A 16,292-nucleotide genomic window follows, 5' to 3' on the forward strand; every position below is an offset into this window, starting at 1 on the left:
TCACGGTAGCTGGGTGGATCAGGGGCTATAGCTTCCAGTATGTCTACAGTCATAGATGAAGTAGTATCCAGGCTCATCAGACTTCTCATTCTTAACGATATAGCCATTGAGAGACCAGTTGTCGATGGCGCTATCGTGTTCGGTGTTGTGCTTCGTACGCCGAGATGTCCGGCGACCTTAGGATTCATCTTCTTTCTGGAAGGGCGCTTCTCCTGTGCTGCGGTTTGGTTGTCCAGCAAGCTCGCCGACGTATTCAAGTGCTCGCCTGAAATCCTGTAGCCCAACCTGCATGAGCCCTGGCTTAGGGTATGGACTAGAGCCGGTTTCAGTGGATGGCAGGGTCGGCTTCGGTTGTCGGGAGGTTATGGCTAAGTGACGGAGTTCAAGTCGGGTCCCTGAGTTCTTCCTTCCCACCATTGTTGCCATCTGACCCTCCGTGCTGCGGACCTATAAGCCAACCGGACACGTCTTTCTTCGCTCCGTGTGGCTCGATCTGCTCGGCATCGACGGCAATACTACTAGTAGTACATGGTATAGTGACGGATTCTGTATATCAGCGCGATTATAAGAACCACAATGATAACTACCAAACAGATTCTGGCAAAACCCTTAGCACTGAATTGAGGTGAGATATTTGGCTCTCAAATAGGCGCAACCTGCTCGGGGGTAACAAAATAGAATGATCTGACCACAGAGGGCTGTGTAAATCTTAATGGGATGTATCGCTCGGTCCTATATATTGTACTGCCTCCGGCGGTTGGGTTGTCTCTTCCGTATATTGACTACATACGAAGTGCCAGGACCATGATCCAGGGAACGGACCAAATCTGTATCTTATTCCGCGGATCGCAGCAGGGATATACATGAAGCGGAGGTTGACCTTACACCAAGACTTCTGCAGTTTCTCCAGTTTGCCTGGAAATCAGTGCTATCATGGAGTAATGTCTTGCGAATATCTTGCCCTTCCTGGTTTATTTCTTGCTGTGAATGGGCCTAACGCCATTCAGGATCTTCTTTTAATTGATCTTCATTGGCATGGCTAGTGTCCGGCTGGGCTTCTGGGCATATGTATACCTCAAAGTCCATACAATAGTCTATAAGCGTGATATCAACTACTGGTGTCTATGGTTCAGTAAGCAGGTAAAGGATTTCTGGTCGTTCAGCTAGCGTATACAAGACAGTAAAGCCGAAGACATCTTGAGCATCAAGGCCGTCGACATGGTCAATCTGGACTGTCAGAAATTGACAGATTGGCTCCTCTGACGAGTCTCCAGAAGAGATACAAGCGCTTTTGCCAATTAGCAGCTAGTACTCCATCGTAAATATCGAGAAGTGACGGGATTACCCCGGATCCGTGGTCATGGATATCATTCCAGACCTGAGTCAACTCAATTCCATGAAGAGATAGACCCGTCCCATCACAAGCTTGATTCGCTACATAGACGTGCAGCTCAAGCGGCTAGCCTAAGGGCTGGAGTATTTACTACTAGTAGTTGACGGATCTCGGACTTGCTTTTCTCCGGATCTCCAGGTTGCGATCACCGCCGCCGCTGGAAGCTCGTGCGGAGCTTCTTGGTTATCGAATTCAACACACTGAGGGCCCGCTCTTCCCCTCAAAAACGCTTTGTTTCATACTTGTCGCTATTATTCGGTGTCGCTTTATTGGTGGATACCTGATTCTGCTAAGAGCAACTGTATCTAAGCCATCGCCCGCTTCACTTTCGGATATCAGCCAACCTTTCATATCACCCACACCGATAAATTTGCGAAATGGTATTTACCCGCCACGCTAAAGCTGACCAGCTTGGTCTTCTTATTTGCGATTGCTGACGGTATACTACCCATAGTTACCCTTAGGACTGCTCACGGCCGCCCAAGGCCATCCAATGCTCGTGGAACTTAAGAACGGCGAAACACTGAACGGACATCTTGCCAATTGCGATAACTGGATGAACTTAATACTCAAAGAGGTTGTTCAGACTAGTCCAGAGGGTGATCGGTTCTTTAGGCTGCCGGAAGTCTATATCAGAGGAAACAACGTAGGTTGTCTAAGGCGCAAGTGGTTTTGGCGAGTACTAATGTGTGTTAGATCAAATATCTACGGATCCCTGAAGAGATTATAGAGATGGTCAAGGAACAACAGCAGAACCAGCCTTCGAACCGCAATCGTGGTGGACACTCTCACCGGGGCGACAGAGGTGATCGGGGTGGTCGTGGTGGACGTGGTCGTGGCCGCGGCCGCGGCCGAGGTGGCAGCTAAAGATATGTCTAAAGCGTGATAACAAGTGATGCGAGAGAAAGATAGATACCCCGAGGAGATGATGTAGGTAATTCATGAGGTCCGTTGGGCGGGTTAGTCGAGCATGATCCTGGCGTATCTGGCTCTGTTTTTTTTTTTTCAATGGGAAATGTGCCATATGAACCGCTTTTTTATTTCCTACCGGATAGCTTCTCTATATAGAGTCCAACCAATGAATACTTGGAAAGCCATCGTACTGATTTGGGTTACTCAGCTACTATGCTGGCCTCACTTCGTCCATTATCGTATCCAGTCATGGTAGCCGATGTCACGTGATGATATGGTTCTTTTTGACATGGGAATTTAGATGGGAAGGCCGACGTTTCTGGTTACCCAGAGGGTCGACATGCCACGGCAGACACTTATTGCAGATGGACTTTGGTATTGCCTCTGTCCATCATTCAGCCTCAACACCTTCAAGCGCCCCGGTATCCCTCTTATAAAGGGTAAACGAGCTCCTAAACCCGGTCAATATACGGCTTTCTTAGCGGGCCCTGTGTCAACATCGCGAAAATGTTTGAGCAGTGCTTCTATTCGAAAGGTTGGTGGAATTGATCCGCCAAAGGAGGATGGGTCTTTGGGAGATGGATATAGCGAACCAACGAACCAGCACACAGCCCCGAATCAATTGGATGTGAACCACAAGCAGCTTGGGCAAGATGCTGGCACATCGCTGAAAGAGGAGATCTCTGGCACAGAGTATACCCACAAGCGCCCACCTGGAGTTCCCAAAACTCTTGAACACAAACCGACATCATTTTTGGAGCAGAAGCTTCAAGAGCTCACGACCTCAGCCCCAAGGGTCCTAAGCACGAGCCAGATATTGCGCATTCTGATCAGAGATCGTCATGTACGCCCCGAGGTACGGCACTATAGGGCACTATTACGCGCCAATTCTGATGCAGAGCGTGGATCGCCAGAAGTAGTTCGAAAGTTACTAGCAGAGATGGAGGCGAATGGATTTACACTGGATTCTGGAACGCTGCATACAGCTTTACAGGTATGCAGCCTACAGTGGTTTTCTTCCTTACACTTTGCAGGATCTTTTTGGCTGATAATCCTTCTCATTAATAGGCTATCGCAGTTCATCCGGACTATATACTACGCCAGGAAATTGTGCGTACCCTTCGAGACCGATGGCTTCCATTGAGCCCGGATGGTTGGCATTATGTGGTGGCTGGCCTTGTGAGGGAGCATCAATTCGAGTTAGCCCTGGATCATATTGCGCACATGGAGAGAAAGGACATGCCGGTTGAGAGTTGGTTGCACAGTATGCTCATCTACCACCTCTGCGAATTTGAGGAGTTTGACGAGGTGGTGCGGTTGATGCGTTCGCGGGTTGATCAGGGGTATGACATGACGACAGACCTGTGGCTTTACGTACTAGATGTGGCGAGTGCTGCCGTTCACCATGAGACCACACGCTTCGTGTGGGATCAAATGGTTGAACTGAGGTATCTTTACCCATCATACGGAGTCTGCAGTAATGTATTGACAGTGGCGTCCCGCACAGGGGATACTGAGCTTGCTGGGTCGGTCGCTCGCTTTCTGACCGAAGCCGACGTACCTCTTAGTGTGGAAGACTACGAAAAGATTACCGAGGCCCATGTGATCTCTGGAAACCTTTACGCTGGGTTTGAAGTGCTTTGCGAAATGCATAAAGCCAATATTGCGTTGGAGTCAAGCTCAACTGCCGCCATTCTAACCTACATGATACAATCAAGAACCAATCCACGTGAGGCGTGGTCTATGCTCAAGCAACTCAAAGCTTTGAAATATGAAATTCCCCTTCGTTGCGCTCTAGTAGTGCTCGAGATGTGCGAGCACGAAGCTATTAACGATCCCTTCGTGGTGGACGATGGGCTTGCACTTTACAAGCAACTCTATGCGTTGTGTTCGGAGAAGGCGGATGTCTCGGTCTACAACTCCCTTATTGGCATGTGCCGCCGGGCTAAAAATACCGATGCCGGCATGTTTGTTGTGAAGGAAATGGCCACACTGGGTGTGGTACCGAACGCCACGACATTCGAGCATCTCATCATCATGTGTTTAGATGCTGGTAACTTTGAATCGGCATACATGTACTTCCAGGATCTGCTGGCACGAGATGCATCCCCCAGCGAAGATGCGCGAGCTGAGATCCGAGATCTCTGTACCGGTTCGAGCGACCAGTATGCTGTTCAATTGAGGTATCACCCGCAGATCAGGGATGCGTTAGTGCGCAGACAAGCGGATGGCTTTGATCCCACACAAGTCCGCGCAGGTCTCATCAAGAAGGTGCCGTCTGATTCACCCCCGGAATACGCCAATCGTTTTAGACAGGGGCCGCGGAGGACCATAAGCAAAGAGGAGCGACGGGCTGAAAGCAAAGAGAAACGGAAACAGAAAAGAAGACGGCTAGCTATTGCAAGGGCCCGAGAGGAAGAAGGATGGGAGGATTACGAGCCCGGCGGACTAATCCCCGAGGATCAGGTCAAGGCCGATGTAAATTCGCCATCCAGTTGAACTGGGTGTCGTTACATTGTACAATATATTTGCTGCCACTGTAGTTTAGTGTACGTATATTAACGGTAGCTTTGAGGTTTAAAAATCATCCATGATGGATGTGACAGATCAGAGATTTGACGTCAATGGCCACCTGACGTTGAGGCAATCGTAAGGCCAACGTCCGCGGAGAGCATCGACAACGACCTGATGCAGGAAAAATCAAACGCTGCAAAGTAACAGTACCACATCTCTATGCATGGACCCTCGAGAAGCACACCAGGAATGTTTCTCATCTCATCCAGCCGAAAGAGTTCACACTGAGACCCCCAATGCAACACCAAACCGACCCTCAAACCATCGTCGGGTTTATTTTATCTCGGAGCCAAGAGTCTGATGTTTGGGATCCAAGTTAGTCGGTCCCACTGGGAGAAGTCTTAGGTTGAACTACGGTTCGAACGGTTCCAGTTCCGTTCCATGCGTTCCGTGATTAGCTATCTCCTTACAGTACGGATACAATGTTCATCGGTGGTTCTATAAATAATTGACCTCGCTACAGCACGGAGGTATCGAGATTGCGATCGTCCACCGAACGATGGCTGGCACACACTGCATCAGCTCTTGCATCGCGGAGGATAGTCATATACAGATTTACTATAGGGACGTGGGCACAAGATCGAGATATTATTCCGGTTGCATTGATATTTAATATATAACCAGCCCCGCGGTACCTGCCACCTCACCCCTAGCATGAACGGGGTTACACTCATGACGAAGGGATGATGCCGATGCCGCTACGATATCCTCTACTTTGCCTCTCATGAGATGGAGGTTTCAGGTTTCTCCGTACGGAGTAGTCCGGCAAAATCTTTGCACTGAAGTTAGTGATCGACAGGATGCTAGTTTGGTGGTTCACTTTGGTCGAAGTGCTCCACAGCCGGTCGGGTCTTCGCTTTCTCGGGGTCGAATGGCTCCTGCGCCCGACCTCCATTCATCCATTGGTACTACTAAAAAGCACGGCGACCCTCTGATATGGTTGATGGTTTGGACCTTGCATTCACGACCTGAACATCTACTTCCCCCTACAACTAGTTGTTCAATCTCTATATAAGCACATCCGTTGCCCTTCTGATCTCTACCTCCAAAAGTCTATTTGCTACCTATATACTATATACTCTCTTCATACTCAGCCAACTTACCTATTGTATATCCACCATGCAACTTTCTTCGCTCTTCACGGTCGTTCTTGCTTCTCTCAACTTTGCCTCTGCCTTACCTCTCCATCGCCTCAACACCAGTCCAGCTCTGTCCTGGCACGTCGCCAACTTCAACACTGGCTGCTCCCCAGGCGGCTGCGTGTATAACTTCAATATTACTGGCGTCGCGAGCCCGAACACTCCCGGATTCCAAACCCATTGCTCGGGTACCAATGTCCAAGATGATTACGCTTTCTGTGATGACAAGCACGTGAAGGCGAAGGTGGTATCTCAACTATACCCCGTGTGGACGGTCCATGTACAACACGCCTGGTTCCAAGGCGAGGCCGAGTTCTATGCTCTTGGCCATGCAAACGTCACATCTACTCAAAAGAACTTCACTATCCCTGTGACTGAGGTCTATGGAGTCGCATGAATCCGGAATTTATTAGGTGATCAGCCCTGACTAGGCCGTGTGAGAACTCGAAAAAGGGGGGGACGATTATCATTTCGATCCGCTATGGTTGACAGGTTTCACGATCACGAGAATGACCGGATTGAATATGTCCACAATGAAAATGCTACACCAACAAGATAAGAAGGGAAAAGGAACAAAGAATAGGAGCTTCTGGAGTGAAAGCGACATGAAACGTCTTTGTATCATACGGATGACTCGGAGGACATATGAGAGGGTATTATTATAATGTTAATGTCTGGTCTTTAATGGCGGTCACTCATTTATGACATGTTCTATGATGAATAGTTAATTGACGCTCGTTTTGCAAGCAAAAGCATACCAAACCCAAAAGGAGAGTCAGCTGGATGGTTATCTGATTAAGATAAAAGATTAAGGCTTGTTTACTTCCCTGGAATTCTGTGGCTTCCCGTGCCAGTGACATCATATCCCGTTTACAAGTAAATCGCCTCACCCTTTTGAAGGACTGGAGCGGCCATAATTTCCAACTCTCCTTGATAATCCAACGTTCCGCAAGGGCAGGAAAGTCGAAGCAATTTTTTAATTTCCCGTGCCCATAACGTCCAGTGTTTTCCCCAGAGAACCCCTTAAAGCTTATCGGCCGTAGTGTGGAGTCTTGGCACATTCCATCGTGGCGGGTCATTGCAAATGGTCACGAACGTATCGGTCAACATTTTACATCCACACTTTTTTTTCGGGTCCTGCAGTTTAGCGCGAGGAGCTACATTCACTGAGACAGGCCTATAGACCTTGCAGACACACCTGCATACTCAAAGCCAATGGTATGATCACCTCGTCAAGATAAAGCTCCCCGTGCCCACTGCCGAGACTGACATTTGGCGCTTGGCTTCTTGTCCAACGCAGGCGTCGATCCTACGACAAATAGTGGCTGGTCCTAGATTACAGCACCCAGAAGCAGGTCTAGATCTATGCTATGTCACCGATAACCGTGAGTTTTTCACAGTCTTTCCGATAGCACGCTATTCGCTGTCGCTAACGCGTTCTCTTTTCTTCGGTACCATGCAGTGATTGCAACGTCTGGCCCGTCCCCTAGCTATCCGAAGCGCGCCTACAGAAACCCGCTACATGATCTAGTGAAATACCTTGATACCAAACATGGCGAGGATTGGTGTGTCTTTGAGTTCCGGGCTGAGGGGACAGGGTACCCCGATAAAGCTGTCTACGGGAGGATACATCACTACCCATTCCCGGATCACCATCCCCCGCCATTTGCGCTTATCCCCTCACTCATGGGGTGTATGTATAACTGGCTTCATGGGTTAGATAGCAAGGATTCTCAGGGGGAGGCACAGGAGACACGGAAGAGAGTTGCGGTGGTCCACTGCAAGGCTGGTAAGGGACGGAGTGGAACGGTCGCGTGTAGCTATTTGATGGCGCATGAAGGATGGAAGATGGAGGATGCTCTGCAACGGTTTACCGAACGGAGAATGCGGTCTGGGTTTGGCCCTGGAGTGAGTATCCCGAGCCAGCTGCGCTGGGTCGGGTATGTCGATCGCTGGGTGAACCAAATGGGCAAGAAGTACATCGAACGACCGGTGGAGATCCTCGAGCTTCATGTGTGGGGTCTGCGAGATGGCGTCAAGGTTGCAGTGGAAGGCTTCGTCGATGGAGGCAAGAAGATTCAAAACTTTCACCTATTCAAACGCAGTGAACGCATCGTTGTGGACGATGGAAGAGTGAAGATAAATTCTTCACAGAAGACGGACAAAAAGAACGCCAATGGCCAAAAACACGGCATCAAAAATGCCTTCTCATCTGTTGTAGATTCATCAAGTTCATCCAGCTCATCTAGCTCGGCCTCATCCGATGAGGACTCAACTACCCAGAAGGGCACATCGGCCGTCCTCTTCAAGCCGAGCAAGCCCCTCATCCTCCCAACATCCGATATAAACATCGATTTTGAACGAAGAAGCAAAGCTTACAAAGATTGGGCAATGGTGACATCCATTGCGCATGTGTGGTTCAACGCTTACTTCGAAGGAGGCGACAAGCAAGATTCAGGCGTCTTCGAAGCAGAGTGGGACACGTTAGACGGGATTAAGGGCACCTCCAGAAAAGGGGTTAGAGCTCTCGACCGGCTTAAAGTAGTATGGAGATACCCACCTTCGGAACCTGGAACAAAGAAATTGGAGACGGCCCCCACGCCGGGCCAAATCATCACCGAGCCCAAACCCGGCGAACCCATGTTCGAAGGCCATGCTGCTGACTGGCGAGGCCATGACCTGGGAGAGCAGAAAGCTGTACGAGATCAGGAGAACATTCCAACGCGGGCCCCTGACGTCCCAGAGCACCAAAAAGAAACCGAGGATGCAAATCCGATCCTCACAGGCCTCAGTACTGCCACCAGTAGCGCAACTGCCGCTGCTACAACTTCGGTGCAGATGCTAAGTAAGGAGCTAGGGCTGAGAAGACAGACGGACGAGAGCAAAGACGTCAGTCTCGCTGAAAGTGACGACAATGAGTCTGTGCTAGCTCACCGGAAGCAGGAAGGCGATGACGAGAAAAGACAAGCCCTGAGCAGAGCAGAAAGTGAAGACTTCCAAGGCGTACAATCTTACTTTGGAAATGGCGATCAAGACGATGCTACAAGCTCCCTGAAGACCACTAAAGCTTCGTGATGTACCCGTCCTTTGGCATGTAGATAGCATGTGATCTGGATGATATACGAATCTCCTTCTACTCTTTTGTTCTTTCCCCCCTTTTCTATTGAAGCTGCTTATAACCGGTTTCATGGCAATTGCCTTGGGAGATATTTATTTCGGGCCATTATATATATGCTCGTGTACATATAACATACCCCATACAAAAGCTTTATTATGATTAATACTAGAAGGCACAAAGTTGTAACAAATTTCACGACAATTAGATATATACACAACCAGTATTCTAATGCTACTTTAATTGGACGTAAAGGTCTGTTCAAGGACAGAATTAGCACTCAGAAATCTCAAAGAGGCACAAACCCCTCCATCCGTCGTCGGGCCTCTTCCTCCTCCCGTCGTAGTCGGTCAGACTTCTTGCGCTCATAAACGGCCCGGACGACGCGCTTGACTTGTTCCTCGCCTTGAGCGAAATTTGCTTTGGCAAGTCCAACGACCGAGTCGATTTGTTCAGGGCTGTACACAAAATTCCAGGTGGAGAGAAAGTCGTCAATGTCCGGATCAATGGAGCCAGGATGCGGTGTTAGCGGTTTCGCTGGGTCGGTAACATTCACCGAGGACTTTGTCTCCTTCTGTTGCGCGGGGGCTGGGGACCTTTTCAGCGACGAGCTGGGAGGCAGCTCCGGGGCATCTGGGTTCGGGATGAGAGGGAAATATACGACCGCAATACCTGCATCAGGGCGCATCAGGTGGAAATCGGACTCTTTGTGATCTTTATTCCTAGGTTGGAAAAGACGCTTTGATGGCGGTGGTTCTTCATCGGAGACTCTCTCTTGTGTGGTGCCGACCCAGACATTGCAGTAATCTAGATCGGTCTCTCCGTTGCTAGGGTTCTGTCCCGGGTCCGTGGATGGGGTTTGTCCATTGCTCGCAGGGTTTCTGTCGTTGTCTTGAGCTTCCCTGATCTTTGAGTTGAGTTCCGCTTCGGAGATGTTTTGTGCTTCTCGGAGTTTTTCTTCTGCTTCCTTCAACTTTGTATCCGCTTTTGGCCAACCGGCGCCTAATGGCCAGCCTTTGACACCTCGTTGTCGTGCGTACCCGTCGACAACTGAAAGCCAGTTCTCTTGTTTTATGTCAGCTGAAGCATCGAATGCAAGGATGATATCTACATCTCTGCCGGGACGTAATAGTGGATATATGGGTAGGTTGTTGCTCATTCCCGCATCCATTAGCCGCAGATGCGAGCTTCGGAAGATTGACTCAGGACAGGAAGGTGGCAAGACATCCTTCATACCTAGCACAAAGTTCGGTATAGTGGCAGGGTCGATTGGATGAACTCGGACCAGGTCTTTATTTTTCCCTTGGATTAAAGAGTCTATGCCTGAAAACCCAGTAATGCCTCGGACCAGTGGTCGTATCTCCTTGTAGTAATGAGATAAGGTCGCACAGAAAGCGCTCCCCCAAACTCCCATGAGGCCTGGAACACGTAGTTCAGGGATCGGATACTGTCCCTCGGGAATTGAATTGACCCCTCCATTGAAATGCCTTCCCAAAGCCCATGTGGGTATGCCCGCCCCGAGCTCCTCGCAGAAAAATTCATAAGGCGTGAACTCGAACCACTGGAACCACGATTCATCCCGAGCCTCCTTCATCAATGTCTCAGGTGTCGGCTGTTTGTTGGTATGGCCTTCTTCAAGGCTCTCAAGGACTGGGATCTCGTGTCGAACGGCAGTGTAGATAGGAAGTGGGTGAGCCCCATCGGTGAGGTTGTATCTCTGGTTGGATAATTTCAGATCTCGATCTGAGACTCCAAGCTCTCCTTTGGGTACCAGCAATCTCGCGGCTAACAACATCCCATATATATCTACCAGTCCGAAATCTGCCCCAGGGTCGCCTTTTAACTTCTCAACTAACCCACTAAGAAGATATTTATTCGTAGGGGCAGTTGTCAATGCATTGAGAGCCATCGGCGGGAAAGCTATATGTACGCCAAGCCTATGCTTTAGATGGTCCACCAGTTTCTGGAAATTGCGCCCCGTAATGGATGAATGATACAGTGTCTGTAGCCAGCAACTGCCACTGACGCCAGCAGTATACGTCACACAGTCCCACAAGCCAGCTTCTTGCGTAGCCAGGTATGACCCAGTCCCAGCGACAAGCGCTCGCAGCCCACCTCCTGAACCGCACATAGCAATGATAGGGACGTCGTCTGGGTGGATATCCTCTTCAGGGATTCCCAAGTACGATGCAAGTGCTTTCACCCCATGCTCCCTCCTCTTCCGCCTGAACTCCAGCTCCTCACGGCATAGATCGCCTCCCACACGGACTCTTGCATCCCGTAATATTTCCGGATTGATATCCGGGTCGTGAGCCTCCTTCCAGATATCATCTGCAAGGGAACCGGGGGCCATTGAGAGCTCACGCTGGAGCTTTTGCACTGTCGCTGGAAGCAGTCGGGTCCAGTCCGGAATGATATAGTTCTTAAGGCTGTCGATTTCGATCCAGTCGGTTGAACCCACCGTCTGCTTTACCCCGTCGAACTTATGTAGGATGTTAGTCCATATTGAGTTCGGGTCGCCGTGATCAGAGCTGTGTTCAGAGCTCCAGTCCCAAGGGCTTTTTTGTGGGCTAGCAGATGACGACTTTGCGGACCGGTCGTCGACCTGATAGGTCGTCGAAGTGGAAAATTGAGCTGTTTGATCGGTCTGTAGTATTGGGCGTTTGTAGTAACGGGTCTGACCACTAGTGGTGTATAGTGCCCCACTGCCCAAAGCTATCAGGACAGCTGGAGGGACAGTCCAGCGAAGACGCAATGCCTTCGCAGCACCCATGTTGTGACAGGTACCGCGCAGGAGAGGAGAGGCACAGGGCAGCATGCAACCTTTAAAGCCATGGCGAGTGGGCCAGACCACGGCGATCCCTTTCGTAGCATTTTCGACTTTACCCGACTTGCAGGTAGGGTGACATCATATCACGTGCATTCCTCGGCGCAGTAGACGGACCGGCTGCATGCCTCTTTGGGGCTAGCGGTGGTTGCGGAGTGTGAAAAGCAACCTATGAATTGCTGCTGTTGGTCTGGGGAGTAACAAAGCTCCGTCAACCTAATTAATTATGCTCGCTCCATGAGGCCAGGTGCCTCATCGGCCAGCTGTTCAGTTCCTTGGAATCGCCCTTACTTTGGAATATTGCTTTGGCTCCGACCAGAAAGACATGACGTCTTTTGGATAGAACCGCGCTAGTGAAACTGTCATATTTTCGAGTTTCTTGATTGTCTCTCATGATTGTGGGACCTGCCGCTCCAGCACTCCCTGACCATGGTAGCCCCAAGGAACACGGCTTACGCAGAGGAGAGCGCGGAGGTGGAGGTGTTGTATGCCAATCTTGAGAAGCTTAAAGTTCTTACCAAGAAAATCCAAGGTTCCCTTGTCCGCCTTGAGACTGGAGGGAACGTCGTGAAACACGCCATTGGGCCCATCTACAGTAATACCCAATCGCTTCAAATCACCAACAATAACATTGATAAGGTCAACGACGCTATTGACCGTCTGCGCCAACCGCTCGACGCAAAGAGTCGGGAGGAAGGCATCATCCGTTCTGGGTAAGCGAATGTCTTGCTATGTTCTTAAAGTGAACAATCTAGCTAACCCAGTGTCAGGCCGCAAAATGTTGAGTTGTCGCAATATCTTGCAGCAATAAAACGTGTAGAAAAGGCCCTCGTCGACCTAAACTCTACAAACTTGAGATCGAACCAGAAGGCTATTTCTGACTTCAATGCTTTGTTGAGTACCGGGACCGTTCGACTTCAGGACTTGTTACGAAGCAAGCTAAGCGACGACGTCAGTACTATTGAGCCTTTGCATTATTTAACAAAAGGTGTGTTTCAACATCATGTGTGCGTCCCTTCGATTGGTAATAATAATATCTCTATATAGAACTGCCGTTTCCTTCGATTCCGGAAGAAACTGTTACAGAGCTGGGATCTATATGTGCCGCAATCAACTCCGCAGCAATCCACGGCCCACAACATGGCGACGGCGGAAATCCCGCCCTTAAAATATATGCTGGTGTCCGGGCACCGTATATTACCTCAAGCCTGCAAAATCTTGCCATTGCATCGCTGAATACTGTTAAGAGGCGAGCTGATGATGGCCCGTACAGACAAGGCACCAATGGAATTGGCATTTATTCGAATGCTTTGGAGAACTTCATATACGCCGAGCACGATATCATCTCAAGAATCTTTACTGGAGATCAGCGAGGGTTGGCTCTACAAGCGACATGTCAGTCGGCTATGGCTGAATTCTCGAAGACTCTGCGTGAGCTCAATCAATATATCAAGGCCAATCTCATGACAGACTGCTTTTTAGCTTTCGAAATCATTGAGATTATTACAGCAATGTCTTATCGTGTTGATTCAAAGACAGGCGAGCTTAAGAGTATGTTTATTGAAGCTCTTAGGCCTATCCGCGAAACCGCAAAGTCATCCCTCTCAGAATTGCTTGAAGAGACGAAACGAAAAGCTGCATCCATCCAGGTTCTTCCACCAGATGGTGGGTCCGTGCCTCTTGTCAACGAAGTCATGAGCTCTTTGGTCACGTTGACTGCTTATTCTGGACCGCTGGCATCTATTTTAACTTCCTTAGGAGATGGAAACTGGCGCTCTACTACTAATACGTCGGGTACTGCTCCTTTAGATGTCAGCCCAGACAGTTCAACACTTCTATCGCACTTCATTCTTGACATGATCGAAGCCCTTATGATTGCCCTGGAGTCGCGGGGCCGGGCATTCCATCGCACGAAAGCTGTCCAGGGCGTCTTCCTATCGAATGTATTTTGCAATGTTGACCGCGCTATTCGGTCGAATGGCGAACTAGCACGATACCTCGGCTCTCCTGACAGTATCGCGCGGATAGATACCTTTCGCAAGCGCGCCACTTCGACCTATTTGGATTCTTGGAAGGAGACTTCGCAGTATCTGCTTGATGTGCAATACACATCTCGGGGTGCCGGTGCGTCAACTAGGCCAACGTCTGGGGGCATTGTTGATTCTAGCGCCATAGTCAAATCTCTCTCATCAAAAGATAAAGACGCAATTAAAGATAAGTTCAAGGCGTTCAATACAAGCTTCGATGACCTGGTTTCTCGTCACAAGGCTCTGTATATGGAGCGAGAAGTGCGAGGTGTCCTGTCTCGTGAGGTGCAGACTGTCCTGGAGCCCTTGTATGCGCGTTTCTGGGACCGCTACCATGAAATCGATAAAGGAAGAGGCAAGTACGTCAAGTATGACAAGGGAAGCCTTTCTGCGCAGCTAGCAGCATTGGGATAAGTATACCTGGGTTAAATCCACGTCCTGATACTTAGCATTTTGGACGATGTGATGGTTTCGAATGCGCTGCGCTTCAAAGCGTTGTTAGTATGTCTATACTTGATTATATCTAGGATTCCGAGAGAGTTCTACTATTTTTTTTAATGCTATAATTCTTGAATTACAGATACAGAGTATCCGCTTATCTTTTCATCCCCAAATATTGTCAAATATCATGTGATGATAGCCCCTCCGGATTTAACTCATAACGTGACTGATAAGCGGAGCCCCGCTAAGTCTGGCCACCGCAAGCAAAATTTCCGTCGATCACGCACACATCCTACCCCCAAACCTCCTTCTACTTCTCTTCCTGCCTTTCAATTCCTTGTGGCAGTGCTTTAATTTCATTTCTGGCAGGATGTCTTCGAGCAACGATGTTTACCAGACCCCTCTCAACTCGCGTTATGCGAGTAAGTGCCCCGCAATATGCTCCCACATCAGCGGCTCGTACTAATACCGCGGGGTTTGTAGGCGATGAGATGAAATACCTTTTCTCTCCAAGAAACCGTTTCTCCACCTGGAGAAAGCTGTGGCTGTGGCTTGCTGAGTCTGAGAAAGGTATAATCTTGCATAGTCCAGGCGCCAGATGATGCTTCCCCCCTAACCCGTGGTAGAACTCGGCTTGTCTATCTCCGATGAGGCTATTGAGCAGATGAAGGCCCACCTTACCATTCAGGACGAAGAGTTCAAGGTTGCTGCCGAGGAGGAAAAGCGTCGCAGGCACGATGTCATGGCTCACGTCCATGCTTACGGTCAGGTTGCACCCGCCGCTGCTGGCATCATTCACTGGGGTGCCACTTCGTGCTACTGCACTGACAATGCGGATCTGATCTTCCTCCGTGATGGTCTCGATATCCTCATTCCCAAGCTTGCTGTCGTCATTGACAAGCTATCCTCGTTCGCTCAGCAGTACAAGGACTTGCCTTGTCTTGGTTTCACTCACGGCCAGCCTGCTCAGCTTGTTACTGTCGGAAAGAGAGCCTGCCTCTGGATTCAGGACTTGCTCATGGATTTGAGGAACTTGGAGAGGGCTCGTGATGACTTGCGCTTCCGTGGTGTCAAGGGTACCACCGGTACCCAGGCTTCTTTCCTCCAGATCTTCGACGGAGACCACTCCAAGGTTGAACAGCTGGATGAGCTTGTTACCCAGAAGGCCGGCTTCGATTCCGCATTCATCATTTCTAGTCAGACCTACTCCCGGAAGATCGACGTTGATGTTGGCAACGCCCTGGCTCTTTCGGATCCACCTGCGAGCGCATCGGTATCGACATTCGCCATTTGGCCATGCTTAAGGAGGTTGAGGAGCCTTTCGAGAAAGACCAGATCGGCAGCAGTGCCATGGTTAGTGGCTTATATGGTTACAAGAAGATCTCTTTCATCTGACCGAATCGTAGGCTTACAAGCGTAACCCCATGCGTTCTGAGCGTCTGTGCTCGCTCGGAAGACACCTCCAGAACCTCCCCAAGGATGCGTTGGACACCTACTCCGCGCAATGGTTCGAGCGTTCTCTGGTAAGACAACACTCCTTACGCCGAAGAAGTTCTCACTAACAATCACCAGGACGACAGCGCCATCCGTCGTATCAGCATTCCCGAGCTCTATCTCTCTGCCGATGCTTGTCTCATCCTCCTGAGTAAGTGAAAGCCAAAGACACTCTCGAGACGATAACTAACTCCTTCGAGACAACGTTACCTCCGGCTTCGTTGTCTACCCCGAGGTTATCAAGCGTCGTGTCAATGACGAGCTCCCCTTCATGGCCACGTAAGTCCCCCAATGTCCCCCTAAATACAAGATGTTATATATTAACCATCTCACTAGTGAAAACGTAAGCTATCCACGATCACATATACTA

General features: G+C 49.6%; 5 protein-coding genes across 5 annotated transcripts; 4 read left to right on the forward strand and 1 right to left on the reverse strand.

Annotated features, from left to right (window-relative positions):
- Positions 1 to 39: 39 nt before the first annotated feature.
- Positions 40 to 2,260, forward strand: ABOM_006367 (U6 snRNA-associated Sm-like protein LSm4; the record flags this gene model as incomplete). The annotated part of the gene is made up of 3 exons (XM_022533496.1): positions 40 to 249; positions 1,848 to 2,039; positions 2,090 to 2,260. 3 exons carry the CDS (start codon positions 40 to 42, stop codon positions 2,258 to 2,260), a joined length of 573 nt encoding a protein of 190 aa, XP_022389210.1.
- Positions 2,261 to 2,645: 385 nt separating this feature from the next.
- Positions 2,646 to 4,804, forward strand: ABOM_006368 (pentatricopeptide repeat protein; the record flags this gene model as incomplete). Its single annotated transcript, XM_022533497.1, has 2 exons — positions 2,646 to 3,299; positions 3,374 to 4,804. The coding sequence occupies 2 exons, from the start codon at positions 2,646 to 2,648 to the stop codon at positions 4,802 to 4,804; spliced, it is 2,085 nt and encodes a 694-aa protein (XP_022389201.1).
- A 1,194-nt stretch (positions 4,805 to 5,998) lies between these two features.
- Positions 5,999 to 9,093, forward strand: ABOM_006369 (putative phosphatidylinositol-3,4,5-trisphosphate 3-phosphatase; the record flags this gene model as incomplete). Its single annotated transcript, XM_022533498.1, has 3 exons — positions 5,999 to 6,397; positions 7,202 to 7,403; positions 7,481 to 9,093. 3 exons carry the CDS (start codon positions 5,999 to 6,001, stop codon positions 9,091 to 9,093), a joined length of 2,214 nt encoding a protein of 737 aa, XP_022389202.1.
- Positions 9,094 to 9,422: 329 nt separating this feature from the next.
- ABOM_006370 (putative phospholipase A2 (PlaA)) lies at positions 9,423 to 11,906 on the reverse strand (the record flags this gene model as incomplete). Its single annotated transcript, XM_022533499.1, has 1 exon — positions 9,423 to 11,906. The coding sequence occupies one exon, from the start codon at positions 11,904 to 11,906 to the stop codon at positions 9,423 to 9,425; it is 2,484 nt and encodes an 827-aa protein (XP_022389182.1).
- A 483-nt stretch (positions 11,907 to 12,389) lies between these two features.
- Positions 12,390 to 16,205, forward strand: ABOM_006371 (exocyst complex protein EXO70; the record flags this gene model as incomplete). Its single annotated transcript, XM_022533500.1, has 10 exons — positions 12,390 to 12,673; positions 12,731 to 12,948; positions 13,008 to 14,084; positions 14,157 to 14,355; positions 14,798 to 14,850; positions 14,912 to 14,998; positions 15,055 to 15,701; positions 15,835 to 15,951; positions 16,001 to 16,073; positions 16,123 to 16,205. 10 exons carry the CDS (start codon positions 12,390 to 12,392, stop codon positions 16,203 to 16,205), a joined length of 2,838 nt encoding a protein of 945 aa, XP_022389181.1.
- Positions 16,206 to 16,292: the final 87 nt, after the last annotated feature.

The sequence above is a fragment of the Aspergillus bombycis genome (genome assembly GCF_001792695.1).
Source record: "Aspergillus bombycis strain NRRL26010 chromosome Unknown contig00042, whole genome shotgun sequence".
Classification (NCBI taxonomy): domain Eukaryota; kingdom Fungi; phylum Ascomycota; class Eurotiomycetes; order Eurotiales; family Aspergillaceae; genus Aspergillus; species Aspergillus bombycis.